General features: G+C 39.6%; 1 protein-coding gene across 3 annotated transcripts in view; it reads left to right on the top strand.

Annotated features, from left to right (window-relative positions):
• The window catches only part of INPP4B (inositol polyphosphate-4-phosphatase type II B), an 839,852-nt gene that overhangs the window by 446,037 nt on the left and 367,369 nt on the right, over positions 1-26,446 (top strand). For all 3 annotated transcript variants that reach the window (XM_043902501.1, XM_043902500.1, XM_043902502.1), the window contains exons 6-7: positions 16,532-16,650; positions 18,669-18,785. In XM_043902501.1, coding sequence (XP_043758436.1) covers positions 16,532-16,650; positions 18,669-18,785 — 236 coding nt within the window. The remainder of the gene's footprint in view (positions 1-16,531; positions 16,651-18,668; positions 18,786-26,446) is intronic.

Genomic DNA, 26,446 nt, shown 5'->3' with positions numbered 1-26,446 from the left:
TCCATCCCATTTATTTATCTTTGTGTGTGATTTACCTAATTACTTTTCTCGCTCCATTGTCTAATCACTGAAAATGCTGGTCACTGGAACAGGTCTACCTTACAGCATCTGTTGCTACTTATGGGTAATTGAGGAATCAGGACTGCCTTGCAGTTTTATTCATTAGGAAGCCACTGAGGTTATCAGGGAGCAAGGTCCTATGATGCTGTTGTGTGTGTGGCTGAAATTTGTCAGTGCAGCTTCTTGTTGAGCAGATGGCATCCAAATATCCTAGGCTACCTGGGAACCAAGCCTGGGAAAAGACCTGGTAGAGATTAAAGAATAGTCCCTCCCCATGTTCACCGTAGGGCTTCTCTGATGGCGCAGTGGTAAAGAATCCACCTCCAATGAGGGAGATGCGGGTTCAATCCCTGGGTCAGGAAGATCCCCTGGAGGAGGAAACACTCCAGTATTCTTGCCTGGAGAATCCCATGGGCAGAGAAGCCTAGCGGGCTACAGTCTATAGGGTCACAAAGAGCTGGACATGAGTGAGCATGCATGTCCACTGTACAGAACAGTCTTCTCCCTGTGCTTCTTACTTGAGCTTTGACTTTCTGCAGTTGACAATGGTGGTGCTCTTCTGGTTTGACAACAGCAGAAACTGACTCTCAGCGGGGTTGAGTGACTTACCTGAGCTCCTGTATCTGGCACAGGAGAGCCCACGGCTTTGCAAGTGCTCAGCCCCTTGCTCCTCCATTGCCTCTACTTGACCATGACGGAGACTTTGCTCTTGGCCGTCATCTCTGGGGGCAGATGGCAGAAGTCAGCTTGAACAGGCAAGTTATTCCCACATCAAAACTTGTTCAGATTCAGAGTATCAGTTTTACCCTAATAGTCACAAAACTTAAAACACCTTCTTGCTTTAAACAGTTTTAAAGTCCATGGCTTTAAACAAAACTTATAGGTCTTTAGCTCCAAAATTTGTAATTCTTGCTTTCACTTCTCTTTTTTCTTTCTTTTTTAATTGAAATGTGCTTGATTTACAATGTTGTGTTACGTTCAAGTGTACAGCAAAATGATTCATTTATACATATATATATATTCTTTTTTCAGATTCTTTTCCTTTATATGTTATTACAAGATACTGAGTACAGTTCTCTGTGCTATACGGTAGGCCTTGTTGGTTACCTGTTTTATATATAGTGGTGTGTATCTGTTGATTCTAAACTCCTAATTTATCTCTTTCCCACTCCCTTCCACTTTGGTAACCATAAATTCATTTATCTGTGTCTGTGAGTCTGTTTTTGTTTTGTAAATAAGTTCATTTGTATCATTTTTTTAGATTCACATTTAAGTTACATCATGATCTCTGTCTTTGTCTGATTTGCCACTTGATATGATAATCTTCCTTCCTTTTCAACTGGCCAGTAAATATCTCCACTTGCTCATCTAGAAGATCTTTTTTTTTTTTAAGGATCTCTAATATTTATTGCATATTTATTATGTTCCAGGTACTTCACCAATTTTATCTTATGTAACCCTCATAATAACTCTGATTAGGCACTATTCAGTTCAGTTGCTCAGTCATGTCCGACTCTTTGCAACACCATGGACTGCAGCATGCCAGGCTTCCCTGTCCATCACCATCATGAATGTTGAGTTTAGTTTTAGGCACCATTATCATCTACATTTTGGAACTGAATTATGGAGAACCTGAGGAGTTGAGATTTGAATCCAGGCAGGCTCACTCTAGAGCCCATTCTCTTAGTCACTGTGGATTGTGCAACTTTTGAGGAATTAAAGAAGGAAAATGTACTTTTGGCTATTTCAGACACCAAGAGTCGTTTTGTTGTTAAGGGGAAGAAATATCCGGGACTTAAGTAAATCAAGGAAGATGCATGAGAAGAGAACACACCTTTAAGACCAAGGTTTCTAACCAGAATTCTCCCTTACTTTTTCTATTTCTCATTGTATCTTAAATTCTGGGTCTGAGAGGTAAACCATCAGATCTTAGGATCTGGTCCCTGGAGCACTTGGAGAAGGAAATGGCAACCCACTCCAGCATTCTTGCCTGGAGAATCCCATGGACAGAGGAGCCTGGTGGGCTACAGTCCATGTGGTCACAGAGTTGAGTCACACTCCCCTGGAGCACTTCCTTCCTCTAATTTTGATCCTTGCTCTCCATGCCACAGCGCCATTTGTTTGCTCAAGACCCTTGACGTCCTAGGAGGTATTTTAAACTCAAGATAGGTAAAACCTTGATTCCCATTTCTGTCCGCCAAACATTTCATTTCCCCAAAGATACCCATCTCCTTAAAATATATCACTATCTATTAGGTTATGCAAATCCTCAAACTCTCTTTCTTGATTCTTCTTTTTCCCTAACCTCATGCCAAATCCATCATCAGTCCTATATTTTCTGTGTTGAAAATATATTTGGAATTTGACCACTTCTATCCGTTGCCACCGACAGCATTCAATTCTCGGCGGCTATCAGCTCTCCCTTGGCTGGTTACCAGAGTCCTCCTGGGTCTGCTTGCATCTGCTCTTGCCCCTTCACTCTCTCTTCCTAGTCAAAGAGCCAGAATAAATCATTTAAAAGTAGAATTGGGATCTCTTTACTTCCTTAGTTAAAACCCTTCAGGGGCTTCTAAGTGAAATCACTTGGAATAAATCAACAGTAAGACAACTATCATATGATGTCACTTATATGTGGAATCCACTTTTAAAAAAATTATATAAATGAACTTATTTACAAAACAGAAACAGACACACAGATTTTGGTAACACACTTAATGGTTACCAAAGAGGGAAGTCAGGGGAGGACTAAATTAGGAACTCTGAATTAACATACACACACAAATATATAGAAAATAGGTAACCAATAAAAACCTACTGTATAGCACAGGGCATTCTATTCAACAGTCTGAAAAACCTATATGGGAAAGAATCTGAAAAATAATGGAATGAATATATATAACTAAATCACTGAACTCTATACCTGGAACTAAGACACCATTGTAAGTCAACTATACTCCAATAATAATTTTTTTAAAAAGAATAAAATTGAAATATCTTACCACACTCTAGACGAATCTCGGGGAGCAGGCCCTTACCTGCACTGATCTTCCAGCTCACTCTGCAGCCTCACTCTCATCCTTATGCATTTTCTTTTTGCTTCTCAAACAGGCCAGACATTTGAGTCTTGACATTCTTTCTCCCCTTCTCAGCTAGTTCTCAGTATGTTTTAGATCACCACTCAGATTTTACCTCATCAGAGAAGCTTTTCCTGATCCATGCTCCCCCCAACACTCTCAATTTAATCACCCTGTTTAAAATTCTCACTAAATCATTATTTTTTAACTTTATGTCTTGCTAGACTCTAAGCTCCATAAAACCAGGAACTTGCTTTCCTGTTCACTGCTATGAGGCTGTCACTTAGAATCATGCTGGACACATTGAGACATTCAGTAAATATCCATGAACTGAATGTAGGCATGAAAGCCATTGCTTCTTGACTCACATTGCTTCATAAAATAAATTTCTAGATTTAGAAATGACCTTGAAATGTTTTATAATTGTTGCTAACACAATTATTTGTAAAAAGCAATTCATTTTAGTATTCTCAGTGAAGACAACTATTTAACTGTTGATATTTTGTTGTTAGCAAGTTATATTAAGAAGGGCAGAACCTGACTGCCCTTGGGGTTCATCTAGAGAGAACTGACAGGAAGAATCAGTCATGGGCTGAGCTGATCAAGTAGGTTCTGTAACTAGACTGGATAGTTGACAGTTGCTTTCTGTGTGGCTTTTATGCCCAAAATTCTTCACAAAGTGACTTCAAGATTCCTGTATTATGGTAGCATCAGGAAGTAAACCATTTCCTGTGAAAGTATTAGTCGCTCAGTTGGGTTCAACTCTTTACGACCCCACGGACTGTAGTCTGCCAGGCCCCTCTGTCTATGGAATTCTCCAAGCCAGAATACTAGAGTGGGTAGCCATTCCCTTCTTCAGGGAATCTTCCTGATCCAGGGATTGAACTCTGGTCTGCTGCATTGCAGGCAGATTCTTTACCGTCTGAGCCACCAAGGAAACTCCCTCATCTTCCTAGATGAGATGCTCTTAAGAACACACACACATACACACACACACACACACACATATACAACGAGAAGCATAACAGACAACTAAATAGCAGAAATGGACTGAGGCCCAGAGATTTGAGCCTAACCATGTGTGACCTTGAACGGAGGCAGTCCAAGGGCAGCATTTGAGAACGTGGGCTGGGCTGCCTTTCTGAGCACATTTGAATCCTGTGGCTCAGACAGTAAAGTGTCTGTCTACAATGCGGGAGACCCAGGTTCGATCCCTGGGTCAGGAAGATCCCCTGGAAAAGGAAATGGCAACCCACTCCAGTACTATTGCCTGGAAAATCCCATGGACGGAGGAGCCTGGTAGGCTATAGTCCATGGGGTCTCAAAGAGTCGGACGTGACTTCACTTCTGCTACTGTTTTCCTGTGCAGTTCTGAAAAATTCATCTTTCCTGAGCTATTTTGTGAATTAAATGAGGGTAGTGTACTTAAAGCACTAAGAATGGTGCCAGGGGTATAAATTATTGCCTGAGTGATATCTTAAAATTACTATTCTCGGTTAATCCCTTACCTTCTGTGAACACGTGAGTCCTTATCTGTAAGTAAGTTGTATATAGTCATTCTTATTTCACAGAGTATTTGAGCTATGAAACATGAAAGGAAAAGCACATTATTAATACATCATTAGGAGATTAGTGTATCTTTTTTCCCTACATATTTAATTAGATCTTCACAAGCACCCAGTGAGAATAACTGTAATTTATCGTCCTTATTTCCTGATGAGGATACTGAGATTCCATAACAAATCCAAAGTCATTTGGTCAGGACTGAGATCTATGACTCTGAGCCTTTGATCGTGTACTGCACAGAGCAAGAAAGAACTGCCAAGGCTACCTGGTGGCTCAGATGGTGAGGAGCCACCTGCAGTGCAGGAGACCCTGGTTTGATCCCCGGGTTGGGCAGATCCCCTGCAGAAGGGACTGGCTGCCCACTCCAGTATTCTTTCCTGGAGAATTCAATGGACAGAGAGAGGAGCCTGTTGGGCTACAGTCCACGGGGTCACAAAGAGTCGAACATGGCTGAGTGACACTTTCCCTTTCACACAGAGCAAGAAAGAACTGGCCAGGAGACCTTCAAACAGAAGGTGTCTCATAGTCTTATCTTATCTAATCCCACCTGTGTTTTGAAATTGCTGAGAAGGTGGTTATTCTCTTGTTCAGCTGGGGTAAGGTACACAACGGCTCCTTTGTTCTAAAACTTCCTGTATAGCTAGGGCTCTGAAGCATTCTACAGGCACTCTGCTGAGCTTGAGGCTCTCCTTAAAGATAGATCCCAAATATTCTGAAAAGTGTGCTCTTCATTTTCTTCAAAGTCTGATTCTCTTAGAACCACTCTCTCCCACTCTCAAGCTGTCTGATCTGGGCTATTTCCACATAGTGTTGAACTTGGGGATTTTGCTCCAAATAACTAGACACTTTCTGCCCTCAAGCTAGCCCATATTTGATTCCTCACCCGCAGATTCACTGTCTTCCTCCTCGTGTCATGTCTCCTGGCTCACTAGTCATTTCTAGCTGTAGCTTTTCTGTACCAAGCTTGTGTTATTTCCTGTGAGTCAACCGTCTTACGATGGGAGAATTAACACTCTTAAATCTCCATATTCAGCATGAGTATTTAGCTTTTCTTTTGCCTCCAAAAGAATCACACCTTTGCTTGATGCAAGGAACTCAAGAAAGATGAGGACTGCTAACTTGCCCCTCCACAAAGGATGTTCTAGATAGACAATACAATGAGAAGTTAATTTACCACTCTATTCCCATCACTCCTCCCTTCCCTTCCTTATTTCCTAATCTAGCCTTGTCTGGCTTTGATTTAATACTTTAAATCTGCTTGTCAAATATTTGGCATTACAGGGAGTTTCATAAGCTATTAATCCCACATATAACTACTAAGTCCAATACATTTGTGAGAAAAATATTACTCAAAATTTTAAAATTACCTTAAATTCCACCTTTTAAAACTTAAGCAGTTGAGATTTTCCTGGTGGTTCAGTGGCTCAGAGTCTGTGCCCCTGACACAAAGGGCCCTGGTTCCATCTCTGGTCAGCGAATTAGATCCCACAACTAAAGATTCTGAGTGCTGCAACTTAAGACCCAGGGCAGCCAAATAAATAAATGAATGATGTCCTTTATGAAAAATAAAATAAACCTCAAGCCCTTGGGTACAGTATATACAATGTATTTTCTGTGGCATTTTGGTTCAGGAAAGCATGTCTAAAAATTGCCTCACGCAGGATTTAGTGAAACCCAGATGGTGAGTCAGTGTTTTGTGCGTGAAATCATCCAGGTTCAACAACTGCTTTCCACTGTGCTTGCTACTTCCTGTCCAAACCAATGGGCCTCAGATTTCCTCAGGGGACTGTCAACCCCAGAAGGCAACATTCCCAGATCCCAGTTTGCTTTTTTCTTCTTCAGACTTTCAAATTCCTTCTGGACATCATTCTGTGTCCCCAGTTAGAATTTAGGAATGTTGGGCGCACTTCTCTTAGACATCCACGCTTGGCAACTCAGGCTCTGACTTTTCTGCCGTTCCTTCTGTGACTTCCCATCTCCACCAGGCACTCTGGCTTCATGTTTTGGTTCAGAGGTAAATCAAGGAAGCAGCCTGTCTCCACTCACCTTGGGCACCGCTGGATCCATGGGTGGGCTCCATGCTTTTCCTGAACCGGAAACCTAGGGCTCCTATGGCAATTCTGGAAAAATACTGTCATCTTGGTCCCTGGATGAGTTAAAGATTTAAGGTTGTTCCTTGTGTTTCTTCCCCTTCTGCGACCCTAGTTGTAACACTACAGATTTCCATGAGCTGACTCACAATATTTCTTTTAGCATTCAGGGGGACCTGCCTCTATTCTCAGAATAACGTCTTCATCTCTTCTTAAGCAGCCCATATGTTCCTGCTGAAAAGAGCAGCAGAAAGCTGCAAGCCCTTGTATCTGATGGGGAACAGGAATTTGGAGCATAAGTACTATGAGCCAAGTCTGAGCAAACTGTTAGGCAATGACGCCAGGCCAGTTTGGGGTTGACATCATATAGCACTGGAGATCAAAATCAGAAGAGATACAAGCACAGACTTGTTTTTAATTCAATTGCTTGAGGACAGAGTCTCAGCCATCTAGGTGCTATTCATGAAAACAGGAAAATACAAGAGAGAAGCCAGGGGAGCTGAGGACAGACTGGAGAGTGAGAGTCTTTTGATACTGACAACAGTGTTTTGAACCAGATTTGCTCTTTTCATATGCAAATACACGGTCTTCCTTGCTCCAGAGCACAATCAAAGAGCATTTCTCTCGAGAGCACCATTGTTCCAGGCAGAGGTTCCTCTCTTCTTTCTCTATAGATTCTTCAGTGATACTTAAATTAAGAACTAGAATTGAGTGGTTAGTTTGTTTTAGTATAATATTCCCAACTGTAGAAGTGAATTTCATCTTCTTGGCCATTTTTTTGTTCAAGCTAATATGTTTTTATTTAATGCACAGATACACATAGTGTATGGTGGTATATTTTTATGTTGTTCTCTTACAGTGTAAAAGTAACAGATTTGATTTCAGGATCTATTTCTCAACAATCTGAATCTGGCTTTTGTTTAATAGATAAGTGAGTCGGTTGTAACATAGTTTAGAAGCTACACTCAAATCTCAGTGTAGCAAGAATTCTGAGACAAAATTTCTATAACAAAATCTCTTCAATTCCCTCATGCGAATTATTACCTGTATTCCTCAATAACTCTGTCATCTGCTTCCTAGTGCCTAATATGGCATTAGTCTCATAGTTTCCTCAAGTTTTATTTGGATTCTACTGTCAGAGTGTTGGTTGTCTTAAAATTCTCATTACAAAGCTAAATCACCAACGAACAGAGAACCAGACAGAACAGAATGATGTCATTAACAAACAATTAACTCAGGTTACTGAGCTATGGGTAAAAAATTAATAAATAAATAATGAGCCTTCATGATCAACAAATCTGACTGATTAGTCAAAAATGTGGATACAGAACTGATGGAACCATGAAATGTCAATAGGCACGTTATTGTCCTGGACTCCAGCTAACACAAGCAAAGTTTAAGTCCAATGCCGCTTGCTACATAATAAGCGTACAATAAATTGTGTTTTTTGCCCGCCACCCTCATCATCTCTGTATGCTTCCTTTATTGTCTTAATTGAGAAAAACCTTAAAATTTGTAATATATCAGCATTTTCTTTGGTTGCCCTGCTTGGCTAGGGAGATCTTAGTTTCTGACTAGGGTTCACACCATGCCCCCTGCAGTGGAAGTGCCAAATCCTAACCGCTGGACAGCCAAGGAATTCCCTATATTAGCATTTTATTGATGTAGTATAGGGGCAAAAATTCTAGGATTATTTCAGTATGTCTAAGGAATCTTTTCATGAGGATGCCTTTATTTGTTAGTTTATTTATTTAGTTTGTGTGTGTGTATTGATTCCTTGGATTGATTTCTTATCTTTCAACCTTAAACACTGAGCTGCTTTTTTGCCCTCTAACTTTCTAGAAACCTAGAAATATTAATATTGTTAGTTCAAGTTACATGGGTATAATTATCCTCCCTTGAGAGTGAGATCCTAATTTTCAATTAGGAACATTAATATTTTGAACTCAGTATCCTAAAAGACAAAGGAAAAGAAAACTAGGTGGTGGGGGGGGGGGGGAAGGGGGAAGAAAAATAAGTCCACATTTTCTAACCTAGCAATCCAATTTTTACACAGTCCTTTAATTTTCCCAACAAATATTTCTTATGTAGGTAGCTATGTGTAGTTCACATACTCTTTAGGGAAGTGTATGTAAATTAAAATCTCCCACACTGCAGTTAAGGGGAAAAGTGCACATTTTTGTTTTACTTCTATGAAGACTTAAAAAGATACTTTCTTAACTGACGGGAGATGCTGTGGTTTGTTAAGAGAGATGTATTCCTGACCCCAGTAGTCCCAAGTCTAATAAATATACAAGTGATGATTTTGATAACCTCATCTTTCAGAGTGATGAGAGAAACATAGGTTAGCAAAGACATCATCTGAAATAGAAGAGAAGAGAAAACACACAGGAGACATTTGAGAAAGCAGAAGAGCACACAAATAAGAAAAACAATACCAAATGAGAAAAGTTACAAAGTAGGCTCGATCAGTTGAAAATAAACTAAAAGGAACAGTGAGGGCAAGATGTGGTGCTAGGCTCAATGAATTACAGATTCTTCAAGATTCTACAGGAAATAACAGAATAAACATGGAAGAATATTATTAATGAGCATAAATCAACTTAGCATGATATAGAGCCATGGTTTTCGAGGAGTAGCCTTAAAAACATATTCCTAAGTGAATAGTGTGTTCCCAACACATGTTCCTGGTATGGATATTACTATGAGTTGGCCTTCTGCGATGGTTCAGCAGTGAAGAATCCACCTGCAATACAGGAGACACAAGAGAGGCGGGTTCAGTCCCTGGGTCTGGAAGATCCTCTGGAGGAGGAAATGGCAACCCACTCCAATATCCTTGCCTGGGAACTCGCAGGAACAGAGGAGCCTGGCGAGCTATAGTCCATGGGGTCACAGAGCTGGACACAGCTGAGCGAGACACACACACTCGGCGCTGTACTTTCTGCCATCTTGCAGCAGACAATTGGTTATCATGGAATGCAGTGACCTAGGAACAAGCCAGTGTTGTCTTCTGAATCCACTCAGGAGATCTGGACCACAGATTTACATCCTAGTCTTCAGAAAATTGTTGTCTTAAAATTCCTGAGAGGAAGGAAGAATAAAGAACAGAAATGCAGAAGAAACTAAGAACAGGAAAGCATATTGTACTGGCTAAGTCATAAGAGGGGCTATTAAGCTTTTAAAATGTTACAGATCTCTCTTAATGTATGATGCAAATTGATTTAATCTAGAGGGACTCACTGGCATGGAATGGTAACTGTGAAACCAAAGTCCAGTGATTTATTGGACTGGAAACATATCCCAAGGTGGCATATCAGTTGATAGATAAATGGCATTTAATTTTCTGGACTACAAGGAACAAGGATATATATATATGTGACATTTTTGAGAAAGTTGACCAAACTCTTAAGAATCTGAGAAGTAAACACAACACTGCCTTCTCGGCAGCAAGAGGCTTACTCACAGCCTTAGGGAAATGATCGATTCTCTTTAGGATGGGAAAATACAAATAGTGCTATTGGTGGAGCCTGGAGCTAGATGGTTATTCCCCTAGATCCTTGTTTGGATAAGGCCACTTTTCTCTTCAAGATGCCCCCTATCCTCCGTACCCTGGTTTTGTTTTGTTTTGGGTTTTTTTTTTTTTTTTTTTGGTCCCTTGAGGGAAAAGGGACAAAACGAAGGGTCTCTTCCTTTTTCCCTATAAAGAGTCAGGAGAGGGGGGCAGTGTATAAGAAATGAGCTTTCATCAGAGAAGAAGATTTGTTTCGGGTTTGAGCTGTAATATTTATTTTTAATTGCAAGAAAAAGAAGCTTTATAAGCATTCAGTCTTCCTTTCTTGATGAAGGAATACAGAGAACAGAGGAGCAGGTCTTCCCATGACCCCTTGGGACATCTCAGTTATTAAGACAATGCCTCCCTGTGGACCAGCTGTCTCTAAGTAAAGGGACACTAACCTCCCAGACAAATCCATGCTTAGAGTATTTGTTTACCATTTACATGTAGTACGTTTGAGGACAGACAGAAAATAAATAAAACTTTTCTGCTTTTTTTGGCTTCTTATTTGGAAGTGCCTCATCAGAGGGGAAATGAACAAGTATAAAATGCACATCTGGTTTCACAGAAGGCAATATACTCATGATAACTATGATTTCTGAAAATAACAGATAATCCAGTAAGGAGTGTACATTTTATTTTGTGTTTATCTATATGGAAACAAGAAGGTACCAAAATATCACAGATATATATTTAATAAAATAAATGTATTAACAAAAGAATGAGGTTATATCAAATCAGAACCAACTTGGAATATCTTGAGAATTTAATTACTATAAGAATACTGAGTAGATACAATCCATTTTTGTGTCAGCATATAACTATGTTCATATTAATCTTGGTAGCTCAGCTGGGCTTCCCTGGTGGCGCAGCTGGTAAACAATCCACCTGCAATGTGGGAGACCTGGGTTCGACCCCTGGGTTGGGAAGATCCCCTGGAGAAGGGAACGGCTACCCACTCCAGTATTCTTGCCTGGAAATTCCACAGACTGTACAATCCATGGGGTCACAAAGAGTCTATATTCATATTAATCTTAATTAAAAAGGACCTATTATGTGCCTAGCATTCTACATATATTACATCATATAATCTTTACAACAAATCTTTGAAATCTGTCCTTTGACTTCTGTTTTACAGATGAGACAATAGAGGCTGAAAGAGAGTAATGTATCCAAAGTCACGTAATTCCTTAGGCCAGATCCTGGTTCAAATACAATTTTATCCTGAGTTTAAAAAACAAACAAACACGTCTTTATTCTCTATTTGCTCTCCTGTGTGGTTTCTTCTCGTAGCCTAAGCTTCCTTTGGCTAATTTAAGAACAGAATTGTAGAGCTGTGTGAACTCTTGTCAAAGTCCACTCCTCTGCTTGTGGCTGTTGCTTTTTTCTAGAGGGCAAAGGATAAACTCTGCTTGATGCTTACCATTGCTTAACATCTGCTTAACACTGAATGGCAAGAAGAGAGATGAAATGAAATGGGGCAAGAAAAATGACCTGGCTTCACAGAAGAAAGTTCTTAAGGGGAAAGAGACAGTTGCTGGGAGTTGACCTTGAACTGCCACTGCCCTTGTGAAAGCCTGTGGCAGGCGCCTCTGATTACCCAGTGCAAGTCTGAGGACAACTAGGATTTGGCCAGTGCTGCTGAATTCAAAGGCACCTGAATTGACAATTGTGTTCTACTTCAAATGGATAATTTCTGGGACTGAGTTCTCTGAGACAAGAGTCAGGAGACATTTTTCAGCTTCCAGCCCATGTTGGCTAGAATGATAGAACAGATATAGTGACTCAACAGACTTGACGTGACTTAAAAATGATGACTGCATGAAACAAAAGTGCATATTTTATAAAAACACACACACACAAACAAACAGTATTTTGGGGTGGACAGACTATTAACCCAATGAGAACCCAGAAACCCCTGCCCTTTAGCTTCTGGATTCTTGGCTAGTAGAGAAATCATAGGAGCAATAGATGACCTGAACTTTCTCCCTAAGAACCTAAGCAGTAGCTTAAGCATGTAGACTGGAGTTGGAAACTTCTAGTCCTTAGGCCAAATTTAGTCACAGATCTATGAATTTAACTTACACAGTGACTGGAATTTCAAGCTTTGGACAAACCCTTAAATGAAGCCTCAGTGGGCTTTTATTTCTTCAGGCAATGGATTTGGATGGGCTGCCCGGCTTTTGACACAGCAGAGGTTTCCTGTTGCTCAGTGCCAGCCCTCTCCAAAGATACTGACATGCCCTTTGTTTTTATCACACCACCTCTACTTTCATGCATCGGAGAAGGAAATGCAACCCACTCCAGTGTTCTTGCCTGGAGACTCCCAGGGACGGGGGAGCCTGGTGGGCTGCTGTCTATGGGGTCGCACAGAGTCGGACACGACTGAAGCGACTTAGCAGCAGCAGCTACTGAGGATTCCCTTCCAGCAGAGTGAGAGCTGTCTGGGCCCTGTACAGATCTGGGCTGGAGACGCCTGTGAGCATCTCACTCGCCAGCACTGACAGTGTGAAGTGCAGCCTCACGTGGCCAGTTACTATAGACAAGTTAACAGGAGTAGTCACTCGTAGTTCTTTTATTTATTTTCTAAAGAAGAGTTTAAAAGTGTGAGTTTTTAAAAAAAAAATAATCATTGTTTTCATATTATGATTTTTGCTCCCTTTACTTTAAAAAATAAAGTTAATTCAGTGGACATAAGCACATTTGAATCCCCAACTATCAACACCTTGTATATTTTAAACATTGTGGACTATGAGAATGCTTTTAAATAGTCTGGACCAAAACAAAGCCAGTAAAAAGGTAGAAATAAAAGTAAAAATCTAATGATGAATGAATGATGGCAGAGAGGTATTTACTTGTTGCTACCCTTTGGTTCAAGAATTCTTGTATAAAACCAAACAAATGAAGTGAAACTCCAGAGTGTTCTTTGAGTCCCGTGAATCAAGGAAGGCCATTTACGCAGGTCACTCCCTCCTAGAGGAGAGTTTTGTGTGGGTAATGGGTAGTATGCTAAGTGTGGCTGGAAAATTAATATGACATTTTTTGATTCTAAAACCAGATTTTGCAGGCTTCTTTAGTGGATACTGAAAAGTTACTAGGCAGATAATTCTTTACAGTGATCCAATGAGTTACACCTCCATGAAGCAATTCAATCGCTCATCATTTATCACCCCGCCTGTGGGACAGTTTCAGTATGTATAGATCCATAGCGTGTATGGGTTTCACTTTGTGAAATGCAGTGACTCATGTGCTGGTTTAGTACTTACAAAGAAATATGGGGCCTAGTGAGAGCTTTTAAGGAGTGGTCTGAATGTAACTGAGTCAATAAAAACCATTTTACAGAAGAATAAAATACTAAGTATTGGTAAATATTGGTATCGATATTTGTCAATGTTAGTATAATGATATTAGTAAACTTTATTTCATATAGAAAAGTCCATTCATAAAAGGGACCTAATTTATTCCTTACCTCCACCCCAAGAAATAGATGAAGAAACTGAGCCTCTAAGATTTTGTGACTTAATGGCATATAAGTAGAAAATGAGGAATTTGGGAATACAGCTCAGGAATTCTAACTGATCTCAGGGTCTTTCCCTGATAACTTGCCTCATAAGATTAGGGAACAGTAAAATCTCTGGTCTGTTGGGAAGGAAAAGATATGAGCAGTCAAGATGTAACTTTTAGTTGTTGTTTGCTAGACCATACTTTAGATTTAAAATATAAAGAAATACAAAGTGCCATTAAGATTATTTTCACTTCATCAGTATTGGGGATCTGACAATTGGGTTTGACAATTCTGTCAAATTGGGTTCAACAGAACATTTAATGGAGATTGTCTTTGTTTTTCTTTAAGAGTCAGTCTGAGAGGTTCTCTGATAAAATTGAGAACAGTCTGTCACTTCTGAGAACTAACCACATCCCACAATCAAGTCTGATAAAAAATCAGAAAAGAAGTAACTTACTTTGAGAAAATGTGGTAAGTCCATAAGGTAGAGATAAAGCTACCAGCAGGACTTGGACACAATGCATGTGTTTGGAACAAACTGGCTCCAACTTCAAAATCCTTGGACAGATATATGTCAGTATCAGTAAATGAAGAGAGAACTGTACACGGTGAGCAGAAAGCCAAGAGAATGAGTGATAAATATTCATTAGGCAAGTAGAGGAAATGATCAAAATAACCACCAAAGAACAGTAAAGTCTAAATCTATCTTTTTTTTTTCCTTCCGGTGATATGTTGACATTATTGAAACCTTGCATCAGTATTTTCTAAAACTAGATCTCTTCGGTTAGACAATAAAGAATTATGGCAGTCACTCTCCCAAAAAGAGGTCCCATTGTGTGAGAAAGGAATTCAGTATGCCAAGAAAAGAAGTGGAACTGTCGGGGTATGATGTAAACAAACTACGAGAGAGTTCTAGGGTTGCAAATGTGAGTGCTTAATGTTTCTAAGCCTCCAATTCTTAGTACATAAAACTTAAAGAATAGTTCAAAGCATCATTTTGAGAAATAAAGAAATAATTGGCAAAAGGACTCAAAATTAGCGATGGCTAGGTAAACTGTTGCTACTATTTTCCACACATGCTTTCCTAAGCTATCTTGTATGGTTTGAGGCTATAGTTTAAATAAGGAAAAAAGAAATAACAAAAATACCGTGCAGGATTTAAAAGATCTCAAGGTTTATCAAGAAGTTCAGAAGTTAAATAATTTGCCTAGCATTGCTTAGCTAGTAGAACTAGCTGAAAACCACCTCTGTTTCATTGCAAAACTGCTGCTTTTTTCCTCTGTCCCAGTCTGCTTCTATAAATGAGCTAATTTGTAAACAAAGAAAAGGTGATAATTACATTTATAATTTCCTTTGCTTTCAAGTTTAAGCCCTAGTACCTCTGGCCTAGGGGCTAAAGGTCTTGTGTACTGCTGAAGAGAAATAATATATTTTAAATACTTGTGTCCTTCCCTCTTTTTTTTCTTGCAACGGGCAGAGGTGTGAGGTGTGGATAGTATAGAGCTCAGCACACATTCACCATGAATCCAGGGCTGGGGGCCACTTCAGTCCCAAGCCCAGCGTCAGCCCGCCCCCAGCCACCAACACAACCTAATTTCAACCTTCTTATCTAGTGAAGGGGTGGTTCGGATGGTAAAGAATCTGCCTGCAATGTGGGAGAGCCAGGGTTGGATCCCTAGGTGGGGAAGATCCCTTGTTCTCGCTTGGAGACTTCCTTGGACAGAGGAGCCTAGAGGACCAAGGTCTGTGAGGTGGCAGAGAGTCCAACAGGACTGAGTGAGTGACACTTTCTCTAGAGGGGACACTTTGCATGATACTTCACGATCCAAATGCAGGTAGTAAAATTACTATTTCAAAGCCAGGAAGGGAAACACCTGAGGAGATAATGGATTTGCTGAAAAGGAATATGTTTTGGATTTTTCTTCCCCAAATTGTGGGAATGATATGTGGGTGGAGAAAATATTCAAGTAAATATGGTATGGTGAGGAGCCTCTGTAATTTGAGCCTCCTATCTCCAGGGAAAGGTCTTTCTGGGTCTGTGGCCCCCCCGGGCAAGAATTAACCCATCCTTTTTCCACTTTTCTGCCTCCCAGGCCTGGCTAGAATCTGGACAAAGGAGCTTTTAACCCCTCCTCTTTCTTCCTCCTCTGCCCTTTGCCTCAGCTTGTGAGCAGCTGAAAGGCAACCACCCAGCCCTGCATCGGTAGGACTGTAAGGGTGAACGGATAGTGAATAGATAGGTAAATACCAAGTGTGCCTTCTGACAAGTGAACTAATCCAGCCCGTGTCAATAAGGAGCAGCGGCAAGCTTCCCGGATGTGGCCCCAGTGCGTTTACTTAGTCTAGGGGTGTGAGTTAAAGTCGGGGTTTAGTGACTAATTAAAGTCACTCAAAGTCCCTGCGCCCTGTGTGCACAGTCACACAGGAGAGTGAGTATCCCAGGGCAGTGGAGACTCGCAAGAGCTGCAAATGTGGCCAGTGGAAATGAATTCTCAGTTCAGCTCCGCAGCACGTGACTTCCTATTTCTGTAAGGTACTTCCAAGGGACTTCCTCTAAAATCTGCCCAGAACTCCCAGAAGATTTCATTCAGCGCCAGCGCTAAGGTTCCTTCCAACCCGGGACAGAAGTTTTCCCTGAGATACGGTGTTAGTTTCTTTTCTCTTTCTGCTTTGCCGTCGGCAGCATGCAAGGATCTCTTGGCTCCTGTTCGTGATCGGAAGCTGAATACTCTGGTCCAGATCTCAGTAATCCACCCCGCGGAGCAGGGGCTGACAAGATACTCCAGCACCGAAATTGTTGAGGTGAGCGTGCTCTGTGCCTGCCTTCCTCCCACTGTCTCCAGGTCGCTGTCTGGATTTGAGCAAACAGCTGAATTACCTTAGATCCTGGCTGACAGCTGTGTTGAGTTACTGTCCTCTGTCATTTAGGAAGGCATACCTGAGCTTACTAAGCATGCATTTGTAACTGACCAGGATAAACAAATGGGGGAAGAACTTGCCCTTTTTAAAAATTTTTATAAAAGAGCTTATTTTTTCTTTAGTAAGTAAAAGGAAAATCCCCACTTTGAATCTTTGAATAGAGTACTAAGTAGAGAAAAAACTGTATATAAAATTTTAATTAAATGGAATGAGTATATGTCTGCAGGGAAAAAAGAAAGTTGTAAATTACCTAGAGACATTTAAAACTGTTTTTGCCCTTCTCATCTTTTTGTTTCCTTCAGACTGTGGAAACTTCATATTCTCTGCCTTTCATGTGTGTCTTTTTATTTAAAGTATGGTGTTTTTCAAAGAAAGGTAGATGATTAATTGGAGACACTGTAATGTTTCTAGGCAAAAGGTGTAAATATTACTCATCCGATGAGAGATTTCCTATTTACATTTATTGTTGCTTATGTAACATTCAAAATGTGTTGGGAGGAAACTTGTTATTGTGCTGGATCAGATTCAAAAGAGGAAGTGTTTCCCTTTTGATTATTTTGTTCTCATCACACATATTTCACAGCTTTACTGAATGAGGGTTACTTAGTCTCTGGCATTAAAGAAACTGTCCTCTAAACTCCGAGCTTCACTTTTCTTAGGCTTGGGAGCCCTGTCTATTTTGAAGGAGGAGTTTCTCTGCAGGAGTTTAAGTTGTCTACTCCAGACCAGGCTTGCTAACTGCCGTTGGTGGAATAGATGATTCAGACAAAAGTCCACACATTTCACCAATGGGAGTGACACAGATCTTACACGTAGCCCTGAATCTGTCCTTGGGAAACTTTAGGTTCCAGTGCTGGTATCATTTGTAGTTAAAGTTGTGGTTGAATAAGCAAAAATAATCTTATTCATTCGAAGAAAACCAACATTGGAAAATTGTTCATTTATATGAAAACTAGTTTCAAGCATTATCCCAACTTGATTATTTTAAAAATATTGTCAAGATTTAAGATAAATTATGTATTTTGACACATTGATTTGAATATATATAGCTGTTGTTGATTGTTTCATTCACTGTGTGTTTTGCACATCGTCTAACACGGTGCCAAACAAAAAGCAGTATTAGTTAAATAAAAGGAAGAACGAATGAATGAATAAATGAATAACTTCAGCTTCCAGAAACTTCCATAAATGACTGGCTTACAAAACTCTAGCAAACATTCAGCACTGTGCATATTTAAATATAGATGCAAAATTTAATGTTGGATGTCAGCTCTCTAAAAATGAATTCTGAGGCATGGAAATACTCTGTGCACTGCATCCTGAGATAGTAATTTCATAGCCCTGAATCCATCATATTTAGTTTCTTTCATTAGTTTTCAAATCAGTCTGAGAAAAAAAAAAATACAGCTGAACAACATCTAAAAACAAATGAATGCTATCAGAGCGTGGCTTTCAGTTGAATCATTACAGAAAGGAAATAAATGGACAGCATAAGATTACCAAGTGGTTGAGAAAAGAGCTTCATTTTAATTTGATCAGTCAGTATCTCAGGTTATTTGCATAAGTCACAGGTTATATCCATTAAATGTATGCTAAGTGTAATGACAGCTGACCCTAACAATGCTTCTGCATGTAATGAAAATAAATTGTTTGTCAAGATTCTTAGCAGCTTTGACAAGGATGCAAGGCATTTACTATCTACAGCTCTATCAGTACTTTGGGGCCTTGGGCCATGCTGTTCCCCATGGGCACTCTTTGGCAATTCAGATCTCTCTTCTAATAGAATCATTTCCTAGAAAAACAAACAGACCCAGACACTCTGCATTCTCTTGTGTCACCACAGGCTGCCAACTGCAGTTGCTGCCTCATTGAATCAAAGTTGTCTGCTTATGCTGTTACAGGGAACAAGAGACCCACTGTTCTTGACTGGTGTCACATTCCCATCTGAGTATCCCATCTATGAGGAGACCAAAATAAAGCTAACAGTCTATGATGTCAAGGATAAGTCTCATGACACTGTAAGTACTTGAACTTAATTTCTTTCTTTGGGAAAAGAAATGGGCTTTTCCAAACCGTCGGATTTGTGATGTAACTGGCATTTTTCAAAGAGGTGCTTTGTGCTTTGTTTATGCTTGTCTTATGTTTATAGTTTGCTGGGATTTTTTTTTTTTTTTTTTCAAATTCTTTTGGCTTCCTGCCACACTGGCAATTGGTTAGGAGCAAAAGCTTTCAGAACAGTTTTTTCTTCTTTTTCAGGGAGGCTGGCTTGATGTGTTGGTTTATATTTTGTCGTTGCTGCTTTAAGTGTTGTTGAAGAAGTAACATTGTGGGCAGAAGGCAAATGGAAGAGATTAAATAATACATCAGAACTTTATAATATTGCCATTATTCTAAAATGAGATTGATAGTGTTCTGCTTTCACAATTTATTCTTTTACGTGTAGCCCTAACTCCCTCTATTCTTCTGATGTTGTTCGTGGCACCAGAGCAAACAGAGGAGGAAGTAACTGTCAGCACTAGGCAGAATTGGCCTCATTACAGGAAGGTCATGTCAGGGCCTGATGGTCTTTTGTTCTAGGTTCTTTAGGTTTCCTACAGGGTCTGAATTTTCCTCCTCTTGAATCAGAGGGTTCAAGTGAGACCATTAGGTACCCAGCCACTCTCACCGGAGGCCACTCTGAAAATTTCAGGACAGGAGAGAATGCTATCAATAGGTATTGGGAAGGGGATGGTTTACCAGGAGCCTTCTTCTTTAAATCTTTCCCATGACAATGAGTGTTTGTCTGTTTTCAAAGCTTGAAAGTGGGGAGCCATGGGAGTATTGACGATCCACAATGAAATGCAAGTCAGGAAACACTTTGAAGGCAGGTAGACCAGTAGGTTCTGGGAGAATTCTGCTTGAAGCTGACAGGTGCTGCTGGGCTTGGAGAGTCAGTCATAACTGGTCAAGGGGAAGTGCAGCTTTCATTTCTGCCCTCACTAGGCATTTCTGTCTTGCTCATGAGTCTTTCTTTCCTTTTCATTCTTTACCACAAAATATATAGCATAGGTAGACGGTGGGGATATGTAATAGAGAAAAAAAATTCTGTCTTGAAGGCATTTCTACTCATCTCAGACCCAGAAAAGTTCATGTCTTTAAATATGCAAAAGAAATGCCCAATGAAATGCACAGCACGTGCGTGGTAAAGAAACAGTGATGGCCGTCAGGTAGAGTTGTCAAGGCAGACTGTCTGGTTCCCGTTCTGCTCACTAGTTTTGTGACTCTGGGAGAGTTGATCCTCATTTCTGTTTACCTGGGGGAGCAGTGTTGTAAAGATTAAATAAGTTAATATGTGTAAAATATGTAGAAGAGCAACAGCTACAGAGCAGTAATTGCAAGCTTAATTGCTGTAGTTATTGTTTTGGCTGCTGTCTCACGTCTCTCATAAATAGTAAAAATCAAATAAAGGAATATTAACCAAAGTTTTATCCAATTTACTAGCTGTGTTTTTCTGAGTAATCCTACATTTATTATTTCTGATTGAAAGGAAAAGATAAAAATATTTTAAGAGACAAACATTTGGGGTTAAAGCTGGCAACTAAAAAGGTTTTGCTTTGAAGTTTTGTTCTTTTCTTTTCCCTTTATATGCCTTTTCCTTGATTTTTGAAGTGACATGGAAAAGGAGTAGATTGGGAGAGCTGGGCCAAAGATTACACAGAAAGCCTACAGCTTGACTTTTTTTTTTTTTTTTGTCTTCTGCCAAAGAGAGAGGGAAATTGGGGGAACAAAAGCATAAAATTGGGGAGAAGGGAGATATGGTTTAAATGAAAAGTAGGAGAAGGTGGCACAATTTTGCAGAGAAGTAATAAGCAGGGAAGTGATCAGAGTGATGGGGAAAATAAAGCAGAAACTCTGGGATTTTATGTTTTTTCCAAGCACATGATCAAATACAGTACTCCCAAGGTCCCAAGGTGTAGACAGGATGAAGAATATGGAAGGGTCAGAGGTATAGAAACAATATGCTACAGAGATGAAAATGTTGAGCTCTTGGGTTGGTAAAGTCCTTAGGAACAGCAGAGTTAGAAATATTAAATACCAAAGGTGTTTCTCTCTCCTTCAATCTGCCTCATTTAAAATGTTAGGTATTTTAATGCTCTAGGGATAGATAATTAGCTTACTCATTAAATATGCTTTTTTTTGGGCTTTTATTCTGGAAACCTATTAATTAGGGTCTTTTAAAGATTTTCTCCCTTGATCTAGAGGTGTTATCACATAAAAGTATTGAATGAACTGGAATCCCTGCTGAGAAATAAGACTTATGAAATTTGAACATACTTAAGAAATGCAACCAGCTTTCATTTATGAAATGCTGTTAATTAAAGCATAACTTCTTCCTTAAAATAACTAACAATTAGTTCTAGTGATGGAAGTGTAAATAGAAACACAGTTCATTAATATGCTAATAGTCTCCATGTATGTCATGTACGTGTAGTCTTTATCCTGGTGCCTTTCTTCCTTTTTTTCTTTTTTAATTGGAGTATAGTGGTAAAACCCACCTGCCAATGCAGGAGACAGAAGAGATGCTGGTTTGATCCCTGGGTCAGGAAGATCTCCTGAAGGAGGGCATGGCAACCCTGGAAAATCGATTTGCCTGGAAAATCGCATGGATTGAGCAGCCTGGCAGGCTACCATCCATAGGGTTGCAAAGAGTTGGACATGATCAAAGTGACTTAGCACGCACACATAGTTGATACAAAATGTTAGTTTCTACTGTACAACAAAGTGAATCTGATATATATATATATATCTCCACTCTTTTAGTTTGTTTTCTTTCCCTGTATAGGCCATTACAGAGTATTGAGTAGAGTTGTTGAGTTGCACAGTAGGACTTTATTATCTATTTTATACACAGTAGTGTATCTATATCAATCTCATTCTCCCAATTTATCCCTCCGCCCCTCCCCTCCATAACTTATTTTCCACATCTGTGTCTCTATTTCTGTTTTGTAAAAAAAAAAAAAAAGTTCATTTGTACCATTTTTTTTTAGATTCCACATATAAACAATATCATATGATATTTGTCTTTATCCGTCTGAATTCACTCAGTATGATAGCATCTAGGTCCATTCATGTTGCTGTAGATGACATTATTTCATCTTTTTAATAGCTGGGGCCCTTTCTCTTATTTAAGTTTCTATTATTGTTCTTTGCTTTTTTATTATGGAAGTGAATACAGAATTGGAGAAGGTAGCAAGTAAATTTAAAGTACAGTTTAGATTAGGGGCACTTATGACCCTAAATATTTTAAGATCATAGTACTTTTAAGGGTTATGAAATGAGATTATGAATGTTTATGTATTTTGGAAAATCAACAAATAATGTGCATGTATTTAAAAGTTGGTCTAAATATTTGATCCCAATAAACCATTGATCGTATTAGGACAGGACAATGAGATATTCTTTACTTGCTGAGTATAAATTAATTTAGTCAGCTGACTAAATTCCTTGTCTTTTTCTATTGAATTCATTATTGCTTGGAATTAACCAGTCAAATAGATTTGTTACTTTGCAATCTCATGTTTGTTTACATACATATTACTATTAGAAGTTTTAAAGAGATAATGATATTTTATCTGTGCCCTTGATGTGGCTATTATCCTAACAAGACCAAGTAGTTATAATTAATAACTACTTGGTCTTGTTAGGTTCTTTGAACGTAAGATTATCTTTCATAATAACTTCAACAGAAATGCAATCAGTCATTGTAAAGAATGAGAAGAGTCTATTGATTCATAATGACTCTTGTTTTCTCCTACCACATTCTTCATCCTTCCCATTCATAGCAATCAGTCTCTCTTTGCAGCAGATGGATGGATAATGCTTGGCAGGTAGGGAGGCAGGGAATGGGGGACATGGGTTCATTATTAGAATTAGAGTCACCTTTTTGGTATTTGCCTTACCTAAGGAAATTATTTAGGGCTTCCTTAGTGGCTTAGCAGTAAAAAAACAATCTGCCTGTCAGTGCAGGAGACATGGGTTCGATCCCTGGACTGGTACAATCCCCTGGAGGAAAAAATGGCAACCCACACCAGGAGCCTTGCCTGGGAAATTCTGTAGACAGAGGAGCCTGGCATGGGGTTCCAAAAGAATCAGACACAACTTAGCCACTAACACTCTTGAAGATTGAAATTGAAGCCCATGGCTAAAGTATGAGAGCCTAAGTTATAACAGTGAAGTTGATGTCTTCTGGATATATACTGGTTGTATGCTCTATTTTAGCAGTCTGCAAACTGAAACAAAACAGACAAATGTGTTTTTAGCACATCATTTACAGTGTTCTGCCCTAGGGAATCAAGCTGGGAATCTGGGTCTTTCATATGTTACAGCAAAACTCAGAGGAAGGAGAAGTTTATGAATGAAAAGAATATCACCATTAAACTTTTCTCTCTTTCCTCTTTTTCCCAAGCAACACAGTGTTTTGGAAAGTACTGAACAAGGTTCCTTTAATACCCAGCTGAGGACATCCATCTTTCTATAAACACCTGATTAGGTCACAAAAGTGTTTTTGTCCGTGGTAGAAATTTAAACTGCTGATGTGTTTTGCAGGAGGGTCCATTGACTTCACTCCTTTTGCTCTAGAGTTACTAAATGTTTGCTGTCTCTCCAGATTGCTAGATGTTTAGCTTGTAGGACAGAGCCCCATGTTCAATAGATACTGAACACGTCTCAGGTGAGGACATGTGTCCCAAGATTTTTTTTAATTGCCTTTCACTGACAACTCCCTATTTGTACCTTTCAAAAAAAAAATTGACCTTATCTAGATTGGATATTAATTTATTGTATTTTGTGTGTTATATGTACAAATAAGTTTAGTTCTAGTACACTTCCCTAGGCAGAATTATCCAGTTCAGTTTTTATGTTTTTCGAAGGAAAATAAAACCATTTTCTATTTAATATATTTTGACTTGGCTTGATTTTCTCCATTGTCTTCTTACAAGATTTATGTCTAACTGTACTTATTGAGATAGAGTTTGTGGTTGTCCTTCTCTACCTGGAAGATATGGTGCACTGGTTAAGAAAAAAGAAATTAAGATTATTGATCACTAAGTATATACCAAAGAATGCTCAAACTACCACACAATTGCACTCATCTCACACACCAGTAAAGTAATGCTCAAAATTCTCCAAGCCAGGCTTCAGCAATACGCGAACTGAGAACTTCCAGATGTTCAAGCTGGTTTTAGAAAAGGCAGAGGAACCAGAGATCAAATTGCCAATATACGCTGGATCATCAAAAAAGTAAGAGAGTTCCAGAAAAACATCTATTTCTGCTTTATTGACTATGCCAAAGCCTTCGACTGTGTGGATCACAATAAACTGTGGAAAATTCTGAAAGAGATGGGCATACCAGACCACCTGACCTGCCTCTTGAGAAACCTGTATGCAGATCAGGAAGCAACAGTTAGAACTGGACATGGAACAACAGACTGGTTCCAAACAGGAAAAGGAGTATGTCAAGGCTGTATATTGTCACCCTGCTTATTTAACTTCTATGCAGAGTACATCATGAGAAACGCTGGGCTGGAAGAAGCACAGACTGGAATCAAGATTGCCGGGAGAAACATCAATAACCTCAGATGTGCAGATGAAACCACCCTGATGGCAGAGAGTGAAGAGGAACTAAAAAGCCTTTTGATGAAAGTGAAAGAGGAGAGTGAAAAAGTTGGCTTAAAGCTTAACATTCAGAAAACTAAGATCATGGCATCTGGTCCCATCACCTCATGGGAAATAGATGGGGAGACAGTGGAAACAGTGTCAGATTTTATTTTTTTGGGCTCCAAAATCACTGCAGATGGTGATTGCAGCCATGAAATTAAAAGATGCTTACTCCTTGGAAGGAAAGTTATGACCAACCTAGATAGCATATTAAAAAGCAGAGACATTACTTTGCCAACAAAGGTCCGTCTGGTCAAGACTATGGTTTTTCCAATGGTCATGTGTGGATGTGAGAGTTGGACTGTGAAGAAAGCTGAACACTGAAAAATTGATGCTTTTGAACTGTGGTGTTGGAGAAGACTCTTGAGAGTCCCTTGGACTGCAAGGAGATCCAACCAGTCCATCCTAAAGGAGGTCAGTCCTGGGTGTTCATTGGAAGCACTGATGTTGAAGCTGAAACTCCAGTACTTTGGCCACCTGATGCAAAGAGCTGACTCATTGGAAAAGACCCTGATGCTGGGAGGGATTAGGGGCAGGAGGAGAAGGGACGAAAGAGGATGAGATGGCTGGATGGCATCACCAACTCGATGGGCATGAGTTTGAGTAAACTCCGGGAGTTGGCGATGGACAGGGAGGCCTGGCGTGCTGCGATTCATGGGGTCGCACAGAGTCGGACACAACTGAGCGACTGAGCTGAGCTGAGCTGAACTGAAGTGTATACCAAGTGGTATGTTTAGTTTTTAGCTTCTTCCTTAAGCTCCATAAAACTTCTTTGAGGGAAGTATCATCATGCTCCTTTTAGAAGTGAAGAAATGGGGATTCTGAAAGTATAAGTAGGTCAAGTCAAAGATGTAGATTATTCCATGCTACACTATGGAACAGACATAGTTGATAGGATTTCTCCCATTTTTCACTCCCACAGTATGGTATTTTTTACTTCAACTGATAACTTTAGAAGCATTCTTCATTTTGGAGCCTAAAATTTGATTGAGAAAAAAGTCAGTATTCAAGTACAGGATTAAAAACTTATATCCAAACATTTTAAGCACTTTAAGTACAGATAACTAACTGCAGATGTCTGGAAAACTTTTAATGGAGTGACCAGCTACTGTTCATGAAAGAAAATAGCTGTATTGCTTGTTTTGAAATGGCTAGATTTATGTCTCAGCTTTTGCTTTTGTGACCCCAGCCTTGTTCTTTCCTTCTCTTTTGTGTGTGCTATGTGGTCTTCTCAACCTCTTCATTCACTCAGCCTTGGCCTCTTGGAATGCTCACCTTTATGTTTTGTTTTTTTTTTTAAGTAATTTAAAATAATTATTAATTAATTTACTTCTGGCTATGTTGGGTCTTATTTGTAGTACCCAGGCTCAGTAGTTGCAGCACAGACTTAATTGCCCCATGGCATGTGGGATCTTCGCTCTCCGACCAGAGATTGAACCTGCACCCCCTGCTTTGGAAGGCAGATTCTTAATCACTGGACCACCAAGGACATCCTTCCCCTTTAAGTTTGGCAGAGTTCACAAGAGGAGTTACCTATTCCATATGAAAGTAGAGTTCCAACATGTTGCCATCATTAATAAATAATTTTTCTTCCTTTCTACCTGTTGATAAGTGGTTTCTATTTACAAAGAGCATATTTATATTTCACCAAAGTATAATTTACACATAATAAAATGGAAAGACCTTAAGCATTCAGTTCGGTGAGTTTGACAACGCACATGACCATGTGGCCTTTACTCAAGGCAAGATGGAAAGCTCATTCCACAAGGTTCCCTTGTGTCCTTCTGCAGTTGGTTACCACCACCTCCCTGATCTGGATGCCTCAGGATCCCTTTCCCATATCTACCAACATAGATTTGTTTTGCTTGCTAAAATGTTTGTGAATGAAATCACATAGTATGTGGTCTCTTGTATCTGGTGTGTTTGTTCAGCATGTTTTTGAGATTCATTCATGTTCCTCAGTCACTTGATAACTGAATGATGT

Source organism: Cervus elaphus, chromosome 5 (assembly GCF_910594005.1).
Source record: "Cervus elaphus chromosome 5, mCerEla1.1, whole genome shotgun sequence".
Lineage (NCBI taxonomy): Eukaryota > Metazoa > Chordata > Mammalia > Artiodactyla > Cervidae > Cervus > Cervus elaphus.
This window is presented reverse-complemented; position numbering and strand designations above follow the sequence as displayed.